This window comes from Serinus canaria, chromosome 4 (assembly GCF_022539315.1).
Source record: "Serinus canaria isolate serCan28SL12 chromosome 4, serCan2020, whole genome shotgun sequence".
NCBI classification, from domain to species: Eukaryota; Metazoa; Chordata; class Aves; order Passeriformes; family Fringillidae; genus Serinus; species Serinus canaria.
In genome coordinates this window covers 45,977,132-45,994,686 of record NC_066317.1, presented here as the reverse complement: position 1 = coordinate 45,994,686, position 17,555 = coordinate 45,977,132, and the positions used below count along the sequence as shown (strand labels likewise).

General features: G+C 37.0%; 1 protein-coding gene across 2 annotated transcripts in view; it reads right to left on the bottom strand.

The window, feature by feature from the left end:
* Positions 1 to 17,555, bottom strand: part of CORIN (corin, serine peptidase) — a 120,147-nt gene that overhangs the window by 90,128 nt on the left and 12,464 nt on the right. For both annotated transcript variants that reach the window (XM_050973539.1, XM_009101459.4), the window contains exons 2-3: positions 11,486 to 11,630; positions 4,946 to 5,395 (exon numbers count right to left, since the gene is read on the bottom strand). In XM_050973539.1, coding sequence (XP_050829496.1) covers positions 4,946 to 5,395; positions 11,486 to 11,630 — 595 coding nt within the window. The remainder of the gene's footprint in view (positions 1 to 4,945; positions 5,396 to 11,485; positions 11,631 to 17,555) is intronic.

The following is a 17,555-nucleotide window of genomic DNA, read 5'->3' as shown; positions in this document are numbered from 1 at the left end:
AGGCCTCATTCCAGGCCTCACTTCTGCCCCACTCCCGCCCCGTTCCAGGCCCTTCTCCTGATCCGCTCCTGCCCCGTTCCAGGCCCGCTCCTGCCCCGCTCCGGCCGCGCGGGGTGCGGGACTCGCGTTCGCGGCGCCCTCTGGCGGCGGCGCGGGGCAGGAGCGCGGCCGGGGCCCGCTGCGGCAGCCGGGTCGTACTGAGGGAGGGGCGCGTCCGGCCCCCAGCGCCTCTCACGGCAGGCCGGGCCGCGGGCATGCCCCACGGACGGGCATGGCTGAGGATCAAGCCTGGCCACGTTAGGATCTGGCCACCGCTATAGTTCTCCTTTGAAACTGCTTTTGTGAAATAGCAGAGGCGCTACTGGATAGCGCCTAGATAGAGACAGAGATCTATGGGAGACTTGGCACAAAGAAAAAGGAGTATTAAACATACATATGCAAATACACCAGTGAGTGGAAGAAACAAAATCAGATACTAATACTTCCTGCCCCAGTGTATATTCCATTCATCTACAGGATGTTTTTCTAGGAAGAATGTCGGCCCTCGCTCTCTCTACTTCTTCCTGTCTCCCCAAAACATCAGTATTACAAACAGGGAGTCGTGCTTCATCTCAATCAAGTCTCCCACTTTACTGTCTCAGTGCAGTCTGCTTTCATTTCAAAGAGAAAAAAGAAGCAATAAATTGTATTGATACTTCCTTGGATAACCATGCCTTATTCTTTTTAATAGTTACTATTTAATATGTGGACTTTTTTCTGTTAAGCATTGATTGACAGATGAGTAGAATATTACTGCATATACTTCTAAATTCTATGAATAAACACTACTGAGCCTATTGATTCACCTGACTCCCATCCTGATGGTTTTGCTATCAGAGAACTCTCCAGTGAGCCATCCTCGTGACTTAGGACCATGGTCCATGCCTCCAGAAAACATTTAAATATGAAGTCACACAAACTCAAATCCCTCAATAGGAAAAACATATTCCTTCACTTGCTTCCCAACAGAGAGGTAACACAAGATACATTTAACTCAGAAGCTGGCCTTTGGTAGGGGCCATCATTACATATTCAAGAAAAATTATAGTAATATTGGGCAAATATAAAGAACAACTACCTAGGACTATAACAACAACTTGTGGCAATATAAAATCTTGAACCTTCAGAAGTCAGAAGTTTCCAATGGACTATTGTTTCTACGAGCCCCAACAGACCAACCCCCCACAAAACTCTCCAAGAATTTCCGTACTTCCTGGTTTTCCCATCATCCTGTGGCAGTAAGTTCCATTAGGTCTCTTTTTTAAGCTTACTGCCTGATAGGCAAAAAAAAGACAACTCCTCATATAATGAAAACACTTGAGTAACTGTTTTATTTCACCTAGACACTCAAAATGGTCTGACTATCCACAACAACTTACCAATAAGCCAGCTGTTTTCCAGAAGGAAAACAGTGTCTTCCTTCTATTAAGTGCCTCCCCACATCTAAGTCTTTCCATGTCTCTACTAGTCTGGTTGCCTGCTATTTGCCTTTTCCAATTCATCTGTTATCTTTCTTAAGTTACACACTGGCAAAGCAGTAATTTCCATTTTATTCTTTGTAGACTTCATGATGAGGGTTCTCATGGAGACACAATGCTGACTGCAGCAAACCATCAGGTCCTTATTTTGGTGGCAACACCAGCTTAAAGTCCAGCACTGTATTTGATAGAGTTTGCATTGGTTTCCACTCCAGCATTCTTCCACATCTATTGGCACAATCATTTAAACATTTTAGTGACTGATAAAATGTCTGTCTCCATCATGAAACCTTTATGTGATTCCCAGCTATTCATTTTCGGGACCTAAATCTGTATTAGCAGAAATGTCTGTCTGTAAGACACTGACTGTCTGTAAGATTCCACCAGCAGCCTTCTTCACTCTGGAGCCTAGCCATTCATTCTTATATTTCCTTCTTGTCTTTTAACAAATGCATAGTCTGTGAGAGGAGGTCTGTAAGACTTCTTGGTGAAGACAAGCATTTTGAAAAGCCAAGTATGTTGTATTAAACAGCATTTTCACTGTTTCCTTCAAAGAACTTTCTAATAGATTTGTGAGGCATTGCTTCCCCTTGTAAAATGAAAATAAAATACTTCATCTCTTCTTTATTGTATCATTCATTCCTATTTATCCACTAATCTATTCTTTGCTAGAATTTCTGCCAAAGAACTTCCTTCTTCTTCAAGGACTTCTTAAATAATTGAAGTCATATGTGGCAAATTTCATTCCCCTTCAGTTAGTAACTCAGCAATGTCTTACTTATGTTAGTTTAAAGTCTTGACTGAATACCATATGGTCACAATATTTATAATTTCTCTTATTAATGTATTTTACTGAAGCTGTGGTCCACCAGTAAAGCAAATCCAGCACTAGGAATACTCGCATCAGACCAAAAACTTAACAGCCACATGAATGCCAGTCCAAATGTGTTCACAGAATTTTGTCTGGTTGGCTTTGAACTGGCAGTCTCTATGTCATATGACATACTGTTTATTGTAGTGCATAAAATCAGCATAAAGTCCAAGTTACACATGCTTACTATATGAACAGAAATGCATTCACCTCCCCACATTTGAACCAAATGAAACTTGTACTGACGGATGATCTGCTAGTGTGCTTTGATGATGATAGAACATCAGCCTGACACTTCGTTTAAAGGTCAATTTCCTTACAAGATATGCTTAAAATCTCAAACCTCTGTTGTACATGGTTTCAAAAGTGATTACATCCATTCATGGGAGGACAAAAAACTGCTCACTAGGACTCACTGGAGATCACTGGAATCTGCTACCACAGAGCATTCAAGTGTCTCAGCAGCCCAGCCCTAGTTTATTCTTCTTCAGGCATATGCTAAAGTTCACAATTGGATTCAGACACTAAGCAAGAGAGAAATAATTTGATCTACTACCACTAACCTGATGTGGTCTTTTAAGTTTTACTTGTCCCAAAAAAAAAATTTTACTCCAACAGAATATTCCAGTTTCACTGCTCCAAAACTCATTTATATCTCACTGTCCTCCACATCAAAATACTTAAGAACTTCCTGTGAACATCAGACCATGTTCTGTGTTACCTTAGGGATCTCTCCATGAAGGAAGCTTAGTGGAAAAAAAAAGATCAAAGAGACTAAAGATGAGTATAAGGAGTTAATTTGCAAAGGCCAGGACAAGAAAGGGAGTAGAAGACAGTGCTAGAAAGCCCCTGCTTTCTAGTCCTCTATGCCTTGGAGAGCCATGGAAACACACAGTTATTATAAGATCAAATTCTTCTTGATACTTTTTTTTTTTTTTTTAATCTACACACAGAATTAAGACAAGGCCCCCATGAGTACAGATAAGCAAAACACCTGAAAGTGGAATCAAAGACTGCAAGGTTATAGATTAGTTACGTACTATCTCCAGTTTTTGGTTTTTGTTATCTCAGTTTGGGGATGGGATTTTTTTCTTGTTGTGTTGGGTTTTTTTTTTTAAGATATCCGTAGTATATAAAATGTGACTTTGAAAACCTTTTGTCGTCTTCTCTTTACACAGGAAAATACTATGCCACAATATAATTCCAAGTAGTCACGCCTGCTGAATATACACACAGTCATACTGCTGTTGGAATGATCTGCACTTACCAGAATAGAACACATACTTGGAAAGTGCTAAAAGTGCCTCTCTGTATAATAGCAAAAAAATTGGAAATCCAGACCTAAGGCTGTCCTTAGTCACTGTAGTGCTGTCCCTGCATTAACACTACAGTAGGGAAAAATATCATGTGCCATACACACATACATGCATATTACATATGCATATTATGTGCATCTCAAAAGAGTTTATTCCAACATAGTAAGACAAAAGAGCTTTACACTGTTTCATCTATATTTCCTGGAATTTCAGGTATCTCAAACATGACTATGAAAATATTTGTAGTGTAGCACATTATGCTTTCTTGCTGTTCCTTGGCACAGTGATAATTTGCCAAGTTGGCAAAAGAAGTAAATAAATTAACCACTAATAGGATTCGAGTGTCCATTTATACATATTTATTCTGAGTTTGGGGTGCAGGGGGAGAAAAAGAGAGAAATCTACATAAGAAAAATCACTTAGCAAATACAACCTGCAAAAAGCCTGCACCATTCAAATGGCTTATGAAGTCACTACAGTCTAGGGGAGAGAAGAAAATACTGATAAATCAGTGATTTACATTACATTTTCTCTATGACCTTATGAATAACTTTTGCTCCGTGCTCTGGTGGGATTAAGAAAAAAGCAATGAGAAGCAGCTCTAGAGAAACTGATTCATTTCAATATGGTACCACTTTTTTTCAGCAATTAGCAAAGCAGTATCAGGGAATTCTTCACTACCACTAACACGATGAATCAATAACATTTACTATGACATTAATAAAATGGACCTACCTTCATTGTAAAAAACCAAATAAGTCCTGATCCCTGTTGTTACTCTCTCTCAAAAATGCCAATGGAACTTCACTGGTACACAGAAAAACTGCTTCAAATTAGAGAAGAGCTTCTCCATTAAGACAGAAAAAGGTGTCACTGCAACTACATGCCAAGATCAGAAATATAATGGCCACATACATAGTTTTAAAGAAACACAGAATCAACAATCTACAGATCTTATAAGTGCATTAACTCCTTTTTAGGCTTGGTAAGCCAATTCACCAATTGAAGAATGTATTTTAAGTTTTCATACTGAGAGAATTTACAGCATCTTCTTTAACAGGTTGAACAAATGTTCTGATAAGAAACCAATTGATTGCAAGATGGAATGTACACAATAAAATAAATTATGGAAAGGGGCACACATTCCTTAGACCTCACAGAAACACATAGGGGAGCATGCCAATAGTATGCTCTGTAGTTTTTGGGTCAGAACCACGGAGCCAAATAAAATATAAACTTACTTTTTTTCTGATCCATTTTTTGTGACGCAGATGGACGGGTAGGACTTAATACTGGCAGAGTGGTCATCCTCTCTGTGTTGTTAAAAGAAGCATCTGTAGACCACAACATCATCTCTGCAGTGGAAAAGAGCTGGGTGTTGTCTTCAGAGCCCTCTGCCAAAGCAGCTTCAGAGGCAGGTTGATGACTGAGCACTGTGGCTTGAGTTGGGGGACCAAAGGAATTTTCCTGGAAAGACTCTCTAAATATATTTGAGTTCTTGTTCATTTGGTCAATGTGGGATAAAGGCGTGGTGGTCCAAGAAGAGGGCTGTGTGCTGAGATCCACTGTGGGATCAGTCTCGGAACTATTTTCAACCATATTTGGCAAAAGATCAGGAGATGTTTCAAAGTCACCATTAACTGTGAGGCCCTCACTTCCATTTGAATAAAAGCATGTTTTTTCTAACACTCCTGCAATAAAGGAAAAAAAACACGAAAATTACCATCACCTGGAAGAGCGTTACCAATTTGTTTTGCAAAGTTAATACTAAATAAGATGACGCAGATTTTAAAAGTATCTTAATATCAAAATTAAAGACAAATTTAAGAATTCCATCTGGCAACAAAATGACAGGAGCACATAAAACATGGTTGCTGTAGGATAAATAGAAAAACAAATGCTTCCATGAGCTTAAAATATTTTAATCGTATTTATAGTATGTCACCAAATACTTATATGTTTAAAACTACAGAGTGCAATTTCAAGGAGTTTCAACATGCATTCATTCTATCATAATGTTAACAAGATGGACAATGCTATTTTTCACTCCTTTTAAATTGCATTGTCTCTTTGTTTTCACAGTGCTACTGTTCAGAAATCCAATTCTGCAGCTTTAAGGGAATCAATACATTTTTAACATATTCCATATTCACTAATTTGTAAAATGGAAAGAGGTACTTTTTTCTCTATATAAGATTATGGTCTTCAATTACCACTGCTAAATATTGGGCCCTGAGTTGTCATTCTTCTCTGATGATGGATTTTAAATGTACAGTTATTGTCTAAAATTTTGTCACTTGCTGGCTTTATTTTTCAATCACTTATTGTATTAGGGAAAAAAACAGACTTTTCTTAGTTGTATGTGTTGAATAGTTGCAAGTAATTATAATTCACAAATCAAAACAGCAAGTAGATGTATTCCACAAGAATTGGGAATTTAAACTACACAGTAAGATAACTGATTTTTAACCGAGTAATCAAAATAATTAAGAAGACATCTTAAACATGTGTAGAACATATAACTTATTTATCTATAATAAAAAATACAAATATTATCTCAAATTCTTTAACCAAATACATTAGAGTCATATTTAATGCTAGAAGAGAAGAACCACTCTGTATTACAATATAAGAAATTTTTTGTAAATAGCAAAAGTAATTTTTGCCACTGACGGGTAAAAAAGCTCAACAATCATAATAGACACAGTGCATCTAGACTTGATTATAAAAAAAAAATTAAAGGAATCATCAAAACATAAAGTCTCCCAAATGTACCAAGTACCTTGGCAACAACTGATAATTTTTGTAACTTTTCTTCATATCCATTTGATCCTTCATTAGCTGCTTGGTACAGATGAACCCCAAATGGCAGGGGGGTTGGAATTAGATGATCTTTCTATGGTTCCATGACTCCTAAGTCCACAGAACAGCCACTAGCATCTCTCCTGGACTTAATTTTCATTTTGGTAATTGCATTTACCAAAATGGCTGGTTGCACTATCACCTCTCAGTTAGGCCTTGTTCACCCCCCCTGCCCTCGGCTCTGTCCCTAGACAAACCCACCCCTCTGCCAGCTCCAGGCACCACACAGAGCCCAAGAGGGTATCCTGAGCCCATTCCCATTATTGAATTCCTCTTCTCACTTCTCCATGCACTCTGCTGCTAGAATAAATCAATTCACTGGTCTCAAATTCAAGGACTGGGCAGGCAGAAATGCTTTATTAATCACAGCTACAAGTAACTGAAAATGCCAGAAGAATCCAACTTAAGTGACTTTGGGTTGGAAAGCTTTATAGGTAAGGGAAAAAAGAGCACTGGAATTGCTGAGAAGGGTCAATGTCAGCATTTTCTTTTTTACTGAGCAACCTTTAACTATAGCAAATGCAAACAGCAAGAAAAACTGGTGAAATTTCTGAAATATAGTGAGTTTCAATTAAACAGTTACCATTTGAGATTTATCATATCATCATTTATCCAGGCTGGATTGTTTTGACTCCAGTGTCACTAACTGTGAGTAAAACTTTATGTCTAACTTCTACTGGACAAACCCAGGGGAACTTAATACATACATACATACATACATACATACATACATACATACATACATACATACATACATATATACATATGTATGTATAAATGTTAGGGTTTCTGGTTTTCCATCAGCAGATGTGCATATATCACCGGGGTTTGGAGGAATTTACTGGGAGTACTTTACAGAAGCAACTAGAAGTCTCCCACCTGCAAATGATTTAAGCAGCACTTTTTTTGAGTCCTCTGTCAAATCAAACACAAATAGGGACTAGTATTAATATGATTTGCTAAAGTCTAAGGAAGAGTGAGTGGTTGTGCTCAGAAAATGTGGCTTTATTTGGATGCCAGATATTTGTGTTCAAACAAAGCATTGCATCACTAGAATTCAGAAGCCTACTTAGTTTCAAGTTTCAAACTTTACCAGGTTTTTTTTGCAGTTTTCAAAAAGTTAAAATAAGCTTTTTGAACTCCTTTGGGAAAGTGCATAGTATTTTTCCATAATTCAAGAATAGCTTAAGGTATTTTTTCACATACTCTCTCCTCCTCCCTAGACTCATCTCTTCTCTTCCACTCAGCATAAAAAATAGAAAAAGGCTGTAAAACATGGGTCCTGAAGAGCTATTAATACTGCTTTAAAATTAAAGTTAAAATGATTAGCTATTTATATATCACTCAGCAGAATAAGAGGCAATACATTACAAGACAGGTAAACTTTTGAAAAATGTTTGAAAACCCCCTTTGGTTTAATACCGTGGTCAAATAAATACGGAGAAACAAAATATTGAGGCTACCCACTGGATTCTATCCTCTTCTCACCCAGACTTATTTCATTCTTTTTCTGGAACAACAAAAAATAACTATGTTTATCAATGCCATGAGGTCATTTACTTCTTTCACTGAGATCCCCAAATGCTTGTTTGCTTCTTCAACTCATCTTTCCAACAAAAGCATTTTTTGTTCTCTTTTTACAGTTTCCTAGTGATAACTCCTCTTAACAGGGGGAGCCACACAATGAACCTCTTCGACACAAAAGGACTTCCTCATTGTATCATCTCCACTGATAATGAGCAGTATTAAAATTCTTTTTAAGCTTTTTTCCCTCCAAAATAGCAACAGCCTGGCTGAGGTGCATATGCCCTTGAGGGAGGCAGGAGTAGGCCCGTGGCATTCCCCACTTGCTAGCTCTTGATGACAACTCTATTTCCACTCAGTTTGTAAGATTTTTAGGTCACCTTCCTGAGTCCCTTCTTTCTTCTCCCACATTCTCCTCCTATCCTGTCCTTTCACCAGTGCACCATAGAGAATTTAGGCACTTTATTCCAGGCTGCAGAATCTCTCTGTGCTGGGCTCCCAGTCACTTTAATTTTCATCCTTCCCTCCACCCTTCCCCTTAAAACACTATTGTATATCTTAAATCTGAAATTAAGTTTACTGGATATGTTTTTATAGCATCTGTATTTAAATGTCAAGATACCTAAGAAAACAGAGTGATGCTTTAAAACAATCAGTTCTTTCTTAATCTCTTCAGTGAAATTAGTTACTCTGTATCAATGTTTGCTAACAGACATGCAGAATGTGCATTTTAGTCATGTATACAGGCACACTATATCCAACTATTCTTCAGACTTGGGTTCATGCAGAGCTGTAGATGGTAAATCATAAGCCAGATAGTTAATTAGTTGAGAAAGAGTTATAACCATTTTCAAATTGTGTCTCCAGCTACAGCTGGGCACATCCAGATGACAGAAACATGAAGTATGCTGGCCTTTATTGTGCTTGGTACAAAAGAGAGCTACTGGGACCAGACCCATTCATTTCAAAGCAATGCTTTCAAGCAGTTTTAATGATAATTTCCAGTTGCTGTTCACTTTGGGGAATTAATATTTTGCTTGAATATGACAGATTTTAAAAAATTGACAGTTTAGTTAAAAATGGACAGTTAAGAGATTTAAGAAATAGTCACACTGTTCAAGCTCGTAAATTCAGATTCTGGCAGTGTAAACTGTGAAAGATTTCTAGCTCTTCAGAGCAGGAAAGCTCAAAGAGACCAAGTCTGTTTAAAAGCTAATGAAACAGAGCAAAGCAGTAACAACGTATGGGTAACTGATGAGGAAGCTGCAAAGGAAATAAAGCACTGCTTCACTAGTAGAGCTGGCCAGTACATATGAACTGAGATTTCTCCTGCAGGGTGACTGCACTCTAGAGAAATGGGCACAATACTGATACTATGAAGATTCCAAAGTATACCAAACTATTGCATGTCAGTTAAGCTGCAGTAATCTTTCTTTTCCTTTCTTTCTTTCTCTCTTTCTTTTTCTTTCTTTCTTTCCTTCCTTCTTTCCCTCCTTCTTTCTTTCCTTCTTCCTCCCTTTCCTTTCACCCATCCCCCACAACCTCCCTCCCATCAAATAATTTCTATTAGCCACTCAATACTATCAATTTATTTCTTACACAGTAAGACTCCATATCAGTATTAGAATTTAGTTATTATTGACCTGAAATAAATATGAAGTACTATTCTGGATATAGTGTATTGTTAGTTTCTATAACAGACTATATTTTATTACACACACTTTAAATATCCACATCATTAGTTCACCTAATTCTGGTCATCAAATATATTTGCTTCTAGGCTATCAATGCATAGAAAATGAAAGCTGCTGAGAAGAATAGTAAATTATAAAATGTTAATTCAAAAGCTGCTTCTGAAGGGACCTTGGCCAGTTTTAGACTTGGGTTATAACACCAAGCCTTATTCTTTACCCTACAGTAATGACATTGACTTAAGAGGAAACAGTCACGATTTCTGCTACATAAGTAGGATCAGAACAGGCCCCATTTCCCAGAGGATTTCATACATTTTAATCACAGGTTGATCCATGCCTGAGGAAAAGATTGAGTAGAACTGATGTAAATACACCTGCCTTTTTATCTGCTTTCTCACCAAAGAATGAAAATCTAGGGCAGAGGATACGAAAGAAACAAATGGAATGCTAAACATAAGGATAACAAATTTAACAGCTTCATATTTCCTAATTGCAAGACTTACTTGATCTTAATCCATTTCAGACTGCTCTCAGTTCAGAGATACAACCCAAGACTTACCTGTCAATCATAACATTCACTAGCTTTGGGGGTTTTCTTACTTCCTGAACTTGAACTAAATGAAAAGAACAGGCCTACAACGTCGTTTGCATATCCTTTACAGACTGAATGGAGAAAACAGATTTAAGTTGTTCTGATTTTTACAGTACTTTTGAAACGTTTACTTTCTTCCTATGCTGGCTGTTTGACTGTTTGATGTGAAATTGGAGTGTTCAAAACAGGAATATAGATTTATATCTATATGTCTGGATACTGGATACAATACCCCACCTCTTTCAGATGTGCTTCTGAAGTACCTAAGGAAGTTCAATTAGAAATGTTCTAACAAAAAGAAAAATTTAAAAACCCCAAAAACACTTAGCACTGAAAGCAAATTTTTTAAACTTTTTTTTCCTGAAAAATATGCTTTAACCTAGTTTGACTGTCCTTTTTATTTTGTACTTGAAAAAGTTTAATATGTCAGCTTTTCTAAAACTAACAAAGGGAAGACTTTTTTTAAAAATTATGCTAATAAATTAGCAGTTTTTAATTATGAAAAATATATACACAAAATTATTTAACCAACTAAGCCATTATGAAGTCTATGAATACCTTGAACTAGTTACCACAAATCATATTTGGGGTTCTGCATAGATACATATTTTGTATGTAGAAGAAATGAACATAATTTTCCTTATTCAAACAGTAATATTTTATATGCAGTTCAGAAAAATTTGTGGCTATTTATAAATTAAATTTCACCTGAAAATAAGAACCAGGTTTGCATATGAATGTGTGACATCAACGGATGTATATTCCATTCCACTAATAGTGATCCAAAATGAAAACAAAAGTATCTTTTGTACTTGTATAATGGCTGCTGAAAATTATCTACACATTCAAGATAATGTGTTTCTCAAAAATCTACTTTGAGAAAACTAGAAGAGGTTTCCTCATTGATACTTTAATTATGTTTTAAGGATATGAATGTAAATAGCAGATTTATTTCTCTGCAACAAAGAGTTACTAGGTAGATTCGTTTTTTAGGTAGGTGTGCTAAGATATATGTCTAATGTCCACAGTTATATTAGCACTTGAGAATGTGGTCTTAGTTTTAGTTTATTTTATTAAAAAAGGGTCTCCTTAATCAAAAAAGTACTCACCTACAAAGGTAAGCAGGATCACCAGCAAAAGGATAAGGGCACAGATGCATGGAATCAGTATCAGGAGCAAAAGTCGAAGGAACTTGGCAGAAGCCAGTTTCTGAGAGCAACCATCCCCCATATTATCCTCATCTGTTCCTAAGACCTGAAAAACAAAATGCAGTTTTATCATGCTGGGGACCATCAGTAATGCCTATGTTTCCAACAGCAGTCCTCCATCCCTATTACACAGCTACATGATTTAAATATATGCTGTATACAGCTAATAGATTCTTAAAGACAAGTTGTCTCTACATTTTCTCTCTGGCTGACAATCTAGAGCAATCTATATGACTTATTAAATTTTACTCAATATTTGAAATTTCTAAACATTTCTGATGAACTGGATGTTGGCTAGGCATTTCATCTGAAAAAAATGCAAAATATATAATAAACTTAAGGAATAAGGCAAAATATTGATTATTTTATAATTTCAAACAACCCATTACTAAGTATTCAAGAGCTCCATGTTCTTGTTTCTTTTATTAAAGAATCAACATGCTATTATAATCTTTAAGTGACAATAGAAGACTTATTTGCACAGAAATTATGTCTGATTTTTTAAGTACTTTATATAATTATAACTTAACACAGTATTCTGTAGTTTGCAAATCACATTTTCTGTTCTTGAGTAGAATGCAAAAGAATAGAGAAAAACAATTTTCTGAATTCAACTGAGCTGCACAAAGTACAAAAATTCAAACCCCTGCAAAACCTAACATGCATTTTATATTTTTTAAACCTAACTCCATTAATACTATGATCACATATATTGGAGAAATGTCATTGGTTTTAAACAGAAACAGAAACAAAACTCCAAATTAATGTTAAATAGCAAGATTGAAATGGTTACAAAGTCAATGCCTCTTTATTTGAAATTGACCAAAAAATAAAATCTTCCCTGTGATAATGTCAACCTGGATGATAGGTTTATTCATTGCAGACAGTGTCTTCCCAAAGGATGACTAATAGTTTATCCTCTTTGTCAGCAAGATCCATCACATCAAAGTTGGTTGTGTCAGGGCACAAGAGTAAAGGCATCCATTACCCTGACAGCCTCTCCCTGAAGAACCTCAAGAGACTGAAGTCTACAACATAAATAATATTAGTCTTGTAAATGCCAGTCTCTGTGGGTTATCCCTTTGGCTGGCTCTGCTGAACGTGCCTTTCTGTAAAGAGCAGGTCATCAGACTAACTGGCACAAACCAAAGCTGAACTATTTCTTTAGGAATTGCTGCAAAGAGACTGGATTTGTACCACCCCAACCCTCAGTCCCATTTACTGCCCTGAATGAGAAGACCTTAGGCACAAGGAGGATTTGCAGAATCATTTTCCATCATTCTACAATGTCTCCTGTTCCAGCATGGCATAAAGACTATTTGGAAGGAAATTTTCCTTACTAATAATAGAATTATCAACTATTCCTGAAACCCCTGGTTACTGACACTGCAAGACCTTGACAGACAGCAAAAGCCAAGAAAACTGCATTTGTGAAGTTGTATGTGTCTTTTCTGGCACTGCTAAGCACCACATCATCTGACCACTTCGAGATTCATCCAGTGCAGTGTCTGTCCCATTTGACTTCTTTTCCTGCTTCCACTGTTCCAAGACATTAACACTGACATATGGTATTGGTATCGTGTGAGCTGCTAGTAGTATCTCACTTGATAGTCCTCCTCCTATTCCAGTGATTCAGTCTCAACACAGTCCTATTACTAGATTTACCTAGCAAGAAGTATGGTAAACCTAAAGATGCTGGATTTATCTGAAAATCTGAAACAGCCAGCTCAGGATGAGAATAAAGAGTGTGTGTTGAAACAGTCTCGGTGAGATGACAAGGTCTGTAATCTGATCCTCATTTCCCACAACACAAGAATATAAATAATATTGCAGAGAGTTAACTGGTTGTCAGAATTGTTTTTTCTTAATCAGCAGCTTATTCAGAAGCAGAAAATGTTTTAAACCAAGACTTCAGGATACCTCAGCTTAATTAATGCCCTTGTCCACAAGGGACATCTAAAACATTCAGATAAAGTCAAGGATTTAGGTGAATATTAGGAACTTCAACCCATGTAACATTCAGAAAATACCTGCTTGACTTCCTGCAGTCTACACTTGCCTACCTTGTCATATTAAAGTCTTCACTTCTGCCTGATGGTTTGCTTCTGGTAATGCTGGAATCCAGAAGCTTTAGCTGCTGTACTCATACCAGGCAGCCCTGAATTCCAAAACCTGGGATTCCACAGTCTTTATTAGGCCCCCTTGTGAGTTCTGAACACAGGTAACAGAGGAATAATGCAACTCTGCTATGAACACAGACCTCCCAAAACACTGCCGTAATTACTTCTGAAAGCACAGACAACAATGCAGTAGACGCAGTGCTCCCATAGGAAAGGGGGCAACTGAGTTCAATACCCTCTTTGGCCTGAAGCAGTTAAAAAATTAGATCTACAACCGAGCAGACTATTACAACCACATGAACACAGACTCCTCTTGAATCAGAGCATGCCATGCCTTGAAATTATGATATTCTCTTAAAATGAACCTGGTTCTCCTGGGCCAGACAGTAAGGAGCAAGACCATCACTACACAGTTCAGTGATCAAGGCACTCAGGAGCTGATTCTTAGTTTCTTCAAGACTAACAAATTTTAGATCCAGCTCATTTTCCAAGAGAAATTACTCCCAACCAAGATGCACTTCTTGCAAGTCCCAAGCAGAAATGTCCAACTCTAGCCAGTGTAACACAAAGTAAATTCTGACCTGTGACTCCACAAAGAGTTTATCATAGGATTAAAAACTTAGCAAGAAGAGAACAAAATTTTTGTTCTCAAATATTTGAAAAAACATTCAGAAATAGTATCCATCATCACTTTTTTACTCTTTTTGTGAAGAGGGGATGACATTGATTATCCTGGAGGTACATGAGATCTTAATAATCTCAAGCACAAGTGTTTAACTGACAGCAGTTACCACAATTGTCATACATAAACCTTAGAGTCAACCTAGCAGAAACATTAAATGTGTGCCAATTAAAACAGTGAGCTTCTGGTGATCCTCTGTTTCTGTGAGAAATGTTTTCTAAAGTCTACTAGCATTTTAAATACTACTTACTTTATATAAATATTCAATACTAAATAAGAACATCAAACAAAGTATTAAGGAGGAAGTTTTTCACAGAAAGAGTGGTCAAATACTGGAATCATCCACCCAGGGAGGTGGTGGAGTCACCATCCCTCAATGTGTTTTAAAAAAGACTGGATGTGGCGCTTGGTGCCGTGTTCTAGTTGAGGTGTTGGAGCGTGGGTTGGACTCGATGATCTTAAAGGTCTCTTCCAACCTAGAAATTCTGTGATTCTGTGATTTTCTTTCTTGTCCAGTCCCAAAAGCAATAAATCTCAATCTTTGTACTGACAACTCACTGCCACAGATTTTAAAATGGGCTGTTGTATCCAAATTTGCTTTCAGTGTCTGCTCAAGAAAAGAATGCTGTATTGTTAAAGACATGCTTCTTTAAGCACCACGAATTGCTTGTTCTGTAGAACAGCAAAGTAATTATTTGTAGGCAACTAAACAGTATGTTGTATTTTTCCCTTCTATAGGAAAAACAATACACCTGTTTAAATCATCATCAGTGACTATGCAAGCATAAATTAATTTTCCCAGTTTCCCAATATTACCATTTTCCATCAACTGAACATCTACATTAGGTTTTTTCTGTCAATTTCTCTGATTAATATGAACTAAAACTAGAGATAGTGTTGCTGGTTCTGATATCAACAATGAGAATTTTGTAAAGTATCCTATAGATAAACAGGAATGCATTAGACCTACTGTTTGTATATTCCCTGACAGTATTTCTCTTCCTCTTGCCACCAAATATTGCAATACACAAAGAATACATGCACCAGCTTGAAGTGCTCTAGTATGACAATGGTATCTGCATAAACTGCAGACGTGCTCTCTTCTCTCAGTTCTAATGAATAATGGAAGAGATGAACAAATAATAGACTAAAGACATAAGTAATGGAATTGTCAGATAAAAATGGGCCTATGGAAGGAAACAGGGGTGCAAAATGCTTATTCCTTGGATCACTTCAAGCTTCTAGATTAGTGGCTGAGAGAAGAAATCAGTCTCCCCCAACTTTCTGTGTAGCTAATAGTTTCTCTGACTCATTCTCTAAGTCTCTAAGACTGAGGTATCTGGCAGATACTTATACATCTCCCCTTCCAAGGACAGGACAAGAAGACTTAAAAGCAGGATCCCTGAGGGCCCACTGAAATAAATCAACCCTAAATGCTAAAGATTTCAAAATAAAATAGATTTAGCCAAAAATCTATAGCACTAGACTAAAACATATTCTCAGTACTTGAAGAACTGGTTGAAGTTGTCTTCCAACCACTGCTATTAGAAAACTCAATCTAAGAAATATTTTTCGTAATTAAATACTGTGTGCACTACAGTTAGGAAATGTTGGTGTTGTTTTTTAAGGCAACAAGTAATTTGCTTCTAATACAAACAGGCTTTCTATTTAACAAGAATATAGTCAGAAGAGAGGATGCCTAAAAACATCAGATAACTTCTTCTGACAGCTAAGAAGTTTTGTCCCTAACGAAATTACATTAACCTCTGCTTACCTGAGTGGCATTCTTTCAGTAGTGACTGCAATAAAGGAAATAGACTAAAAAGAAATTCTGAGCTAATTTCACTGTGCATTTTTAAAAAATTCTAGGTTTATCTAGGACTGCTGGATCAGACTGCTCAGTTTATTTTCTGGAACCACAGAGGGAGGAAAAAAGTAAGATGAAAAAGAGTGTGTAGTTCCATCTGACTGCAAAAAGACTAAGAATTCATTAGACCAAAATTCAGAGCTTATTTTCTGCAAGACGTGGAAAGAATCTGATCTCATGGCTGTCATTTCAATAACACGCCTGTCATATTAAAGCAGAGAAATGACAGATTACATTAAGATTTATGGGTGAAAAGCCTATGGCAGTATGCAACTTTCCTTTTAGATACTAAAAGTATCTAAGTTACTAGTCTATAAAACAGCCTGAATCATGGTATAAGCACTCGACAAAAATATCTCCTGCTGTTGTCACCACAGAACTAACAGATGTTCTCCCAATAAAGAAGTATCATTAGGGCTAATTGCCTACTGTCAGTAACTTCTGTGCATGATGGCTCTCTACACAGAAATGTAGAAGACACCTCTTAGATAAGAAGCATTAATGTATCTTGAGCAAGCCATACACCAAAGCATTATTTAGTGTTTGTAATGGAAAGAAATGGAAGGAGGTACTACCATGAAATGCAGAAAGAATGTCAGGGGGCAGTAAACAGGTCACCTCATAATGCCATTGTTCCTCAGAAGTCCTCATAATGCCATTGAAGAATCTGCTATCCAGCCAAGCAATAATTATGTAAGATTACAAAAGCGATCTGCAGCTCTTTCCATATCCTTGATACTGTTCCTCTTCTAATGTCGAAGCAGCGCTCAGTTGTCAGCTCTTGTGATTTCATCTGCATTTATGATGCTGGTCTTAAATCTCTAGATACTGGACTAACATAACCACACCAGCCATTACAGCTTTCCTCTTGCCATTAGAGGAAGAGGATGGTTCCCACGTGTATGGCTACAGAGCAAAAACTGAACATGTGAAGTGTCAATGTTTAAGCACAAAACACCACTATATATATAAATTTAACCATACTCATTCTTACAGCCTTTTCTGATCAACTCATAATATTCAAAGGCCTAGAAGTGAGTAAGAGAAGCTGAAAATGGCCTACATTTCTTTTCAGTTCTTATCAGTTCTTTACATGAATACTAGGAGGCAGTAATGCACCTCCATTTGACTACTTTATTGTCACAAAAATATGACACCATACTTCAATAGTCATTGTAACAAAGAGAAAGTGTAAGATAAATCCTCCAGAGGTACAAAGTCACATGCTAAAAACACATACAGGCAAAAACTTGCAGAATATTTCATTTTCAGTGTAAGAGGAATTAGAGAGCCAAATTAAAA